This window comes from Apaloderma vittatum, unplaced genomic scaffold, assembly GCF_000703405.1.
Source record: "Apaloderma vittatum isolate BGI_N311 unplaced genomic scaffold, ASM70340v1 scaffold25481, whole genome shotgun sequence".
In the NCBI taxonomy this organism is placed as follows: domain Eukaryota; kingdom Metazoa; phylum Chordata; class Aves; order Trogoniformes; family Trogonidae; genus Apaloderma; species Apaloderma vittatum.
Genome location: NW_009698951.1, coordinates 6,627 through 17,170, shown reverse-complemented (window position 1 = coordinate 17,170; position 10,544 = coordinate 6,627). Strand labels below are relative to the sequence as shown.

Here is a 10,544-nt window from a genome sequence, read left to right as displayed (position 1 = left end):
AGCAAATCTTTTAAGAGCAGATTTGACTTATCAGAAATAGCTTTAGGTATACTTTTAACCTGCCTTAAAACCCAGAATGATTTCCATGTCTGCCTGCAGTCCCTTCTGAGATGTTTTGTATCATAATAGATGACATATTCCAAAGGTTTAAAATAAGAGGTTTGGCTTTCGTTTGTTGGTTTTCTTTTAATGCTTGCTTAGTACTGAATTAGTACTTTATCCACTTTAAATGTCCATGACTTCCACAAGAAGGGCTGCTACATTCGGCTGTAAACCATTATTCAGTAAGTAAAGGCATGAAGTAATTTGAAAAAGGAATTACAAAGCACTTCTACTCTCAGAAAGATTTAACCTATTTATTTCTTTTCCAGGCTGAGTTAAACTATTTCCATCCAACTAAAGATTAGTAAAATTAGCCTTAAGTAAGATCAAAATATTGTTGAAATTAGTTAAAACAACAATACACATAAAGATAGGGCAAATCAGAAGCTCTTCTCAAAAGTCTTCACAATTTTGGAATTGCTATGTAGTACAAAACAGAGAGACAACTAATGTAAAATAAATGTTTCATCTTACTTGTCCAGGGCTGTGCTGGTAGGCATGCTCCTGCCAAATCCTCGGACACCCATCTGACAAAAGTATGGAATGCAAGACAGATTGGCAGCAATTATGGCCAATGAATCCGATGCGTTAACAAAGAAACCATTTTGGCCAAGGATCATGTAGCGGTCCTGAAGAAGAAAATAAATTCAAAGAGTATCTTAAATTCCATGTTTTGGGGAGCGGTATCTTCTACTAGACTGACTGTACGCAGAGGGGTAAAAAAGAACAGGCTTTGGGTTACTCGCATTCCACTTCAGGCAGAGTAATTTATTGGCATCGCCCTGTCAGGTTTAGAATCTCACAGTCACACCATCACTCCCTCCAGCCTTGCAAATCAAAGCTCCAGTTCAGTCCTCAGCCTCCTACATGACACTTCAGTAGGTCTATTCCTGCCAGGGAATGCTTGCGTAGGAGAATCTTTTTGCCAATAAAAAGCACTACACAGGGAGTAGGAGGGTGTTTTGTGTCTACTGACAAAAGAAAACAGCTTCTGTTCTTCAGAACCTTTTCATCTTTCTCCCACTCTGTCAGGGCAGAAAGTTATTTCGTAATACTTTGCTGTTTATAATGCTGATAATATTACATTAGAAAACACATGTAACAGAGATTATGATTTGGTGCTTTATTTAGCTAATACGATGTTAACCAAAAAGGACTTAACTTAGTTACTACTTAGTGTGAAAAGTCTGTATTATTTATTATGGTCTCTTCCTAACTGGGGAATAAAAGTGTTATACCAGTACCAGATAAAACCAGGTTAATATTTAAAGAATTCTTTGTCAGCATTCAAATCCTGCTCAGTTTGTAGTCATCTGCAGGACAAATTACAGCACATGCATCTGATTTAAGGGTTACACATGCTATCATCTGTACCTGGAAACAATATCACTTTCAGCTTTGAGAGCTTACTGAAAAGCAAATAAATTATACTTACATGTCCTGTATCTGACCCCAGACAAAATAACAATTATTGTGAAGCCTTCAGACAGAATACTTACTCCGTCAGCATCAAAAGCAGCCCCAAATCCATACTCGCCACCTCTCATAGCCTCCAGCAAGGCAGTTGCGTATGTTAAATTGGGATCAGGAGTCTGTCCACCAAAATCTTCCAGAGGAATACAGTTTATGGCAGAATTTGCAGGAGCTCCCAGTTCATCACACAGGATTCTTCTCACATAAGGTCCCATAACTGGAAAAACAGAAATCTGTCATGCAATCACAAAAGCGTATGCTTGACGTACACATTTTTCACAGCACCACAGAGACTTGATATAAAACAGACTTCAAGCAATTCTATACATCTGTCCTAGCAACAGAAACCAAACTATTATTTCACAGAGGAGCATGTGATTGTCCCTCCAGGCAATAATCATTTGGCAATTCAGCATTAAAAAGATAGTTCCTCACTAGTGGAAGTGAAAAAGTAATCTCTGTATGGCAAAAGATGGAAGTTCTATTTAGCCATTATTAGGTAAAGAAGTTATCATACATACAGAGGGCATTTTTCTGACTAGAGTAAAAGTAAGATGCTATTCTATGTGTCCTGTAAAGCAAACAACAGTTTAACCCAGTTCAGCAAGGAAACTAAATAGCAGGAGAATACATATGGGAAATAAATCTACCTCAGTATTCCAATTCATGTTAAAATTGCAATAGGTTTGTACATCAAAGAATTTTACCACCACACTTTAATTACTATCTTATAGATAATAAATAAAACTTCCTCAAAACTAACTGCAAAATAACGTTTTTACTTCGTTAGAGATACAGCCCTAGCTCATGCTATTACATGTCATCACTATTCTATGCATTCAGCAGCTGAATGGACTCTTAAGAAGTGAGCCCTCTGCAGCCCTGAGGCAGGTATGAAGGTCACTCAGAGGTTAAAAAAAAAACCAACACACCATGACTGATTGCTCACTCTTTTTCTCCTACTTTACTCCTAAACCTTGCTAACCAGAGCAACAGTAGCCCAAGGTAAAACTACTAGTTAGAAACTTGTGTTCAAGAAAATCCAGATGTTAATTCTGTGAAATAAACAGTAAATGATTATTCGGGTTCTTATCAAGAGTAGAATCCTGATAAATTGCTCTCTTCTATGCCAGTGTTAAACTGTCAATATCTACAGGTATAAAAGCATATTCAACAGGTGAAGAGCTAAAACAAACTTTGGAAGACAGCTTATCCATATACACATACGGTCCTCTCTAATGTTCACTATATTGAGGCTGGTGACTCATTTTTGGCTAATGCATCTCATCCAGAAAGTCTTCTGATCTGATTCCACCAAGAGAAGGGCAGTCCACAACTACCTTTAGTATATTGCTCCAGTGGTTCACTGTTACCCATAAATATGTGAGCTACATTTCAATTTGAATTTGTCTGGCCTCAGCCTCTCACTATTGATTCTTCTTGGTTTTTGGGGGGAACAGAAGACTGAAAAGTATATTTTCTGCAGAAACAAAAAAAATCCCCAAAACTTTCTGTGCTGTTTAAACAAATATTCTTGTATACACTTACCGTACATGTTCTACATATTATAGTGTGGCTACTTCTCCACCACCATAAAAAGTCATAAAGCCAGTTCTCTCTCTCTGCAAATAAGGTAAACTCAGTCCTTTATTTTTCTGTGATGCATCAGTTTTTCTAACCCTGAGCCAGACTATGATCTTAGAGGCCTTTTCCAACCTAAACAATTCTACGATTCTATGATCTTTCTGACCGCATGTGAGATTTTTCAACACTCACTTACAGTTCTGCACATCAGAGCTCCACAAATTATTGGGAGGACCATTGTCTCCAGTACTTGTACATGACAGGAGGCAGTGCCTTCCTCATTGTTCCCCGTGCATTGCTGAAGGACATCAGCTGCCCTTTTGCCACACCCTGGCAAAACTCGGTGTTTACACTGACTGTACGCCCACTATGATCTTTTGAACAGTGACTATCACACAGTACTAGAAAAACGCTTTACAAAAGCTTAATAGGTCTATCCAGCTCCCTTTATCGGTCTGTTTTTATAATCCCATTAGAGAATGAATTCTAGTTTGTTTGATGAAACTTGTTTTCCATAAGATAATGTTGAACACCTTTACTCTATATGGAATAGGATAGGAATATTACATATTCCTTCAAGTCATTATCTGTAGAAATCTCTATTTTTTCATGATGTAGCCTAAGATAGATCTCATACTGACCTATGTTTCCCCAAGTGACATGGCTTAGATTTTTTACGCTGGCACAAAATCAGTACCCTTGCTATCTTCTGTGGTGCTTTCCTCCACCTTGCCCCTGATATACTGAAAATTTTTAAGAGCATTGGTGAGACAGAGGTCTCAGACAACTCTTTAAGGACTCTTGGGTGCAATTTATTTAGACTTAGCTAATTTAAGACTTACCCTTTGTAGAGGCTGTCTTGTAACTTCCTTAGTTACTGCACACTGCAACTTACTTCATCACTCTCTCGTGGCAAGATTAACTCATCCTGCTTGCTTCCAAATGCAGAAAGAGAACACCTTTTGGACACATGTGTCTTCAAAGAAAGATATCTTTGCTAATTAGGGACTTAACTCATTGTTAAGATTGCCTTTGTTACTAATATAATGTTCAAACCCTTTCTTATTACCCTTAACCTTGCTAAAAACTCTGACTTTTATATACTGTACCTTTATTGGGAAACCATTGTGACGTAACATTTTTAGTGGGAAGCTATTGCAGTGTACCTACAATTCTGGCCTGATAGCACCTTAGGTTCATACCTCCATTCATGGCATCAATCCTTATTTTAATCTGATTGGGTCCAGTCAGCAAATTTCTGATGGCATTGAAGTCAAAGATACTTCGAAGGAGATTGAGGTAGATATCCACAGAATCCACAATTTCCACTAAGAAAATTAGAGAAAAAAAATCAGAAAGAAAAATCACTACAGTTCATACATGTGAAAATATCTTTCAACACACTTCCACCAGTTATGTACCTCAAATAATCAGAGCATGCAACCTCTAGAAAGTATAGACTTGCTCTGAAGCCCTCAGCAGCAAAGTCAAAGACCTCCACTGATTTCAGTGTGGTTACCATCAAGCTTTAAGCAAAGATCAAAAGCCTGCTAGAGGACGGCAGACATAAATTAACAGTTTCTATGTCATTGAAAATATTCATGAGAGTACATTATATCAAAGTAAACTATACATCACTGACTAAATCACTGCACAACTTTTCAAGCTTCTTCTTGGATTTGGCACCTGGAGTATCAGTTCGCTGCCAATCTACCACTACACTTTTACTTTTTATATCTCCACTGATTTAGGAAAGTTAGGCTTGCCTACAACATCTGTTTTTTACTAAGGTCTTGCTGATTTGAACTCTAAATCCACAAAAGTTGAGAGCTACACTTTTCCCAGTTCTTTTTTGGAGGTAAAACCCTAGACTAAACTGGATTAAGGAATGTAAGTCTGTCATAATGAAAGTAGTTACTAAACGACTGCCAGAAGCCATGATTCTCAGTCGTCTTGGAACCTTTTATTTTTCCTGATTAAATTAAAAAGCATATGTTATTCAAATGTCTTTTTATCTGGTTAAATGAGTATCTCAAAATATTTTAGCTGTAAGTTAAATTAGTACTTAGAATATGATCCAGTTTTCTTCAGAAACACTGACCTCACCTTAATACTCTTCTTTAGGATAACATGAAAATGACACAGGCATTTTCTAGGCCTGAGAAAAACACTTAGGATAGGTTATGACAATACACTTGAATCAAGAAACAAACAGAAACCAAAAAAGTGGTTCCTGAGGTTGAAAAACAGCCTGTAAAATTTAGCTGAAAATGAGTTAATTCTATGGTATACATTGAAAATCTCAAGGATTCACTAAAACTACATTACTGCATATCTTTTACACCCTGCTCTCAACGTTTATCTAAGGTCTAAGCTTTACACATATGAACAAACGTCTCAACTTCATTGGAGCTGCTCACACATTTAAGATAAAGTGCATGTAAGACTAAAGTCTAAAACTTATTGTCAGCCCTGCCAAACTCAACTGGTTTGCTCTCAGTTGCTTCAACACCTCTGTAGCCTTGATTCACAGGAGTAAGGTCACGGAACTGAACAGGCAGAAGTTTTAAAATACATCAGACACTATCTAAAAATACTTTATAAATTACTCTCATTCCTCCTGCACTTTCATTCTGCATTCAGATCTGTGTAAGTTATACTTATTATTGCACTTGTAAGTCGATGACTTTGCTTCAGTAGGGATCCCTGGCAGCTCTACTGTCCAGGGTGATATATCCTAGGAGATGATAGGAAACGATTTTTCTTTAGAAAAATGTTCAGACAAATTGCAATTATTTTTAATCTACTGATATATTCGGAGTGGGGAGGGAGGGAATGGGAGGAGGAGAGATGTCTCATTTCCATTTACAAAAATACAATTTAGAGAGATTAAACAGTTGAAAAACAGAATTTAAAACTGTGGCAAGCCCAAGCACATGTATTTGGTGAAGGTATTTGGCTAAATGATGAGGCCTGATGCACTTAAAATCCTAACTCCTTATGTGCAAAACAAACGCAATACTATCTAATATTTTGAGAACTCGTAGTAAGGCATTTTTGAGAATTAAATTTCACGTAAAATAATTAACTATTGGCATTCTGCAGCAATTCTAGTATTTGGAAACAATTAATGTAGCACGCATAGAAGCACACACTGATACCTCGGAAAGGTTTGAATTTGTTCTCCAGATCAAACTCTTGTCTTCCTAGACGTGACAAATCAACTCTGAGATCGGGACAAATGGCATATTCCTCCAAGGTTTTGCTGATTTGATAGATTTTATCTGAAACTATATCTGGAGCAGGTCCTGCAAGAAAAAACAATGTGCTGGGTCACTTTTTTAAAATGAAGATTCACTATTCAAAAAGTGAATGCTATAGCAGATATTTTTCTGAATATATTGGAGTTATTACGGATAAACCCAAACAAAGAACTGTATTAGATAAGATCTGTTCTTTCAGTTTAACAGAGATCTAAACCATTTTTTGAAAAATCATGGCATGGAAATATAGTGTGTTACTTGCAACATTTTGATTCATATAGAATATTTAAGTCAATCATTATCCAAGGCAGGGGGATGAGGGAGTCAAAAAGCCCACATCTGTCTTTCTTTGGGTTTATTGCTCAAAGACAGACTTTTTTTTTTACTCAACATGGAATCTCAACACCTATGTTAAAGGAAAGTCTGTTCTTCAGCAGCAGCTTCTAGTGTTTCACAGGGCTTTCTGCAAATCCACACTTGTGAAAGCAAGAAAGCTTTGTGTTTCACATTATTTCATTAGACACAATTATATTTTTTAAAAGTCTTCTCAGTTTGACAGTGCTGTTCTCTTGCAGTTTTCTTCCATTACCTTAATGAATATTCAAAATGCCCCCACTGCTTAACAAGCAATTATGACCTGGAACAGTTACATCATTCAGAAGCAGATTTTCTTTTCTTTTTATTGCCAAATCCTGAAGATTGACTCTATTGCTAAAGATTTACTGTCAATCAAATAAAAGTTGCAGGCTTGACGCAAAAATTAGATGTGCTATGTCATATGCAGTGCAAGAGATGAGTCGAAGTTACAACAAATGTCCTTTCTGGCTTACTTGACTCTTCATTGCTTATATTAAAGCCATGCTTCCAATCTGAAAATTTGCTTCCTTAATTCACTTTTATATGCTCTCTCTTCTAATCCAAAGCCTCTGTCTTTTCAGTGCTAACTTTGCTCCTCTAGCAATTCTGCTGTGTTCATTATTTGCCACATAAATTAGTGTGTTCCATCTCAGATGTAGCATTACGGGATGGTCCAAGGCAATACAGCAACAGTCACTTAACTTTTCATTTGGCTTAGAAAAAAACTTCTTACTCATCTAATCCAAACTGACCTAAGGAGTAAGGATAGGTTTAATTAGCTCCAGATCATCCCTGATAGATGGATGTATTGTCTACTGACATGTCCTACTAAGGCTCTCCCGTGGATCTGCGAAACAGACTAAGTGAGAATTCAGAGCAACAACAGCCTTCCCCAGGAGCTCAACCTCATGCCTAACCATTCTTATAATTCAAAAGCCTGGCCTAATACTTAAGCCACATTTTCTCAGCCACAACTATTTTTCATTATGTCCCTGCTGATTTTTATAAATAATTGGAGCTTGTGACCTGTGCCTGAGGAGAATTTCTATTTAAAGCTTAATAGCCTCTTTAAATTTTCTTTAAAAAGGTAAAGTAAACTTTAAAAAAATGGCCACTGACTGCTGTTCATTTACCAAACAGATTTTAGGTGTACTTTGTGTTTCAAAGTTTATAGAGTGCCAATGTATCTAATGGCTTGACTCTGATATGCTTGTGCTGTGTCTCTGGCTTTCTCACCGTCTGACCTTACACGGTCCCTTTAATCTCCCTGGGATTCAAGCCTGTTCTGTTCATAAAATCACACTGGTTTAAACATGCACGGTTTTTTCAGCGTGCAATAAGGGCCGAGAGAGAAGAATCATTTCTCCCACGTTCAAAATGGGGAAGGAAACATTTTAAAAGCACTTCCAGGTTTTTTTAGATAGCAAGCACTCTACATGTGTGAGGTATACAAGGTGTCAGTAATTGTCACGATGATGTTTTATGGGTGTACACAGATCTATAATATAAAACATACATTACTTTCATGTGTTAGCTTGCCAATTTGGAAAAACAAGATACCAGTTATATACACAAATTCCATTATTCAACAATGCAACAGCTGAATGCGCAATAGTTAAAACAGTACAACTCTACCCCTGGATAAGAGCAGTTATTTCCTGGGTAAATATGAGACATGTTTTCTTCCATACAAGACAATGAGTTATACTGCTTTTAGCACTTCTGAAATTACATGCTTTAAAGTAAATGCCAATAAAAGTAGCATACATATATGAGCACAACAAAGCTTCCTCATAGGAATCTTTATAAAAGGATCAGAACTATTACAATGATCTAGCAGACTACATAAAATGCTGTAACAAGATGGAAAACCTCTTGTTTATAGAAATCTTACAGCTACCACAAGGATTTCAGTGAACATTTAATGCTTATTCTACAGACCCATGCAAACAACTACACTCCTGTTAATGAAGAAAAAAGATACGCGTACGTTCTTCGTACTTTTAACAGAATAAACGAAAACCACACAGTTAAAGTCAGCTCGTTTCATGATACTGAGATGCAATGTTTGTAATGTGTTACTAAAAAAAACCTACCTCCATTTGCAACTTCAAACTTGACTCCAAACTCTCCTCCAGGTCCCCCAGGACTGTGGCTAGCTGTTAAAATAATTCCACCGGCTGCTTTGATCTTTCGGATGATACATGAAACAGCAGGTGTGGATAAGATACCATTCTGTCCAATAACTAATCTGCCAATCTAGGAGGAAAAGTAAGTCAAAGTACTATAAATGATACTAAACTTTTGAAAATTAATAAACACACACACACATATAGGTATACAGGTACAGGATAGAAATTGTAAGGTCCTGGTATGGAACCTGTTCTTTTGCAGAGAAATATACATACATCAGTTGCACTGATAAAAAATATTGTATCATGCCACATTGAACTCCAGCAGCCTGTGTACCAACCATAAAACAAAAGCACAGACATGACAGCAATGTGCAAAGTTCCCAAGCAGAGCATTGGGCTACAATCCTGCTATCAAACCGTTCCAGGTATTGTCACAAACCAGCAAATACCCTCAAATATCAATATAGTTTAGGGCTGACTATGTGGATGTGGTTTGCAGGGTTGGAGATTTAACAACCACAAAAGAGAACAGCAAGCAAACTGCCTTTCACAGAGCAGCCTTTCAGCACAATCACAAATATCACCACATACTGTAGTCTCTGCGACTCACATCTCTGCTACCAAGACATCCTAGGATGCCCTGCCCTAGAAAGTCTTGCTCCTCCTCCAGTCATCAGTGACTCCTTGGCTATTCCGGACGAAGAGGGTGTGTTTCCCAGGGCACAGCTGAACTGGGAAAGTTCCCACCATTCTTAAAGTAAAAGAAAATCTTTCAGGTGGTGTTATTGCACATTGACTCAATGTGTTTGGTATTATGCGCAGTTCTGCAGGGTTCCAATTTCAAAACCTTGCCTTCGTCACCTACACAGATACAACAATTACAGCTCAATATAAATAACCTAGGAGCCAATGCAAAATTTATTTACAGAGAAATAAAAAAGTGTTCTAGTTCTTGGCAAACAAGAAGATACAAAAAAAGCAGAGGAGAAGAGGAGGTTAGTGTCACAGATGATAACGGAGGCAGCTGCACATGGAGCTTAAAATTCTATTAAGGGTAGTGCACAGATTTTTTTGATTTTTTTATATCCTCACTTAAAAACACAAACAAATAAACAAATAAACAAAACCCCACACCACTACTGAACAGCAGTTTAGGAAGCAGCAGTACAGGAAGGAAAGTAAGCAGAATACTGAATCCTTCCCTCTCCCCATCAAAAAGCAGACTGGGAGTTCAAACTCCTATTTCCTTCTCTAGTTTTAAGAAGATTTGATAGCTCTACTGCCTGTGTGGCAAAGCCACAGGCACGGGAGGTGTGGTCACTACCTGCCTCATTTCTATAAAGAGCTGTTCCTTCATACACAGATGACTTTGTTCTGTGGGGGTGTGTGAAGCCCTTAACAGTAATTTAGAAGTGGAGTTCCAACTAATTTCAGAAAAGCAAAGGATTAATAGATTATTCATTTAGCCTAGTTTCATGAACTATTTTAATTTTTTTTAAAAATTATTTCTACATTGAAATGACCAGCTTCTAAAGTAAGCACATTACCTTTTTGCTAAGCTCCCAAAAAGCATGAACTGTGGTTACCCATTTCTCTTTCACTGAGAATTAAAAGATATGCTTTCAAATTT

General features: G+C 37.2%; 1 protein-coding gene across 1 annotated transcript; it reads right to left on the bottom strand.

The window, feature by feature from the left end:
• Positions 1-576: 576 nt before the first annotated feature.
• On the bottom strand, positions 577-9,080 carry LOC104280532 (putative PGM5-like protein 2; the record flags this gene model as incomplete). Its single annotated transcript, XM_009878205.1, is given in 5 exon segments — positions 577-731; positions 1,602-1,792; positions 4,362-4,487; positions 6,321-6,467; positions 8,876-9,080. Coding segments are annotated over 5 exon segments (824 nt in total), but the record flags the coding sequence as incomplete, so codon positions are not given.
• Between the last annotated feature and the right edge of the window lie 1,464 nt (positions 9,081-10,544).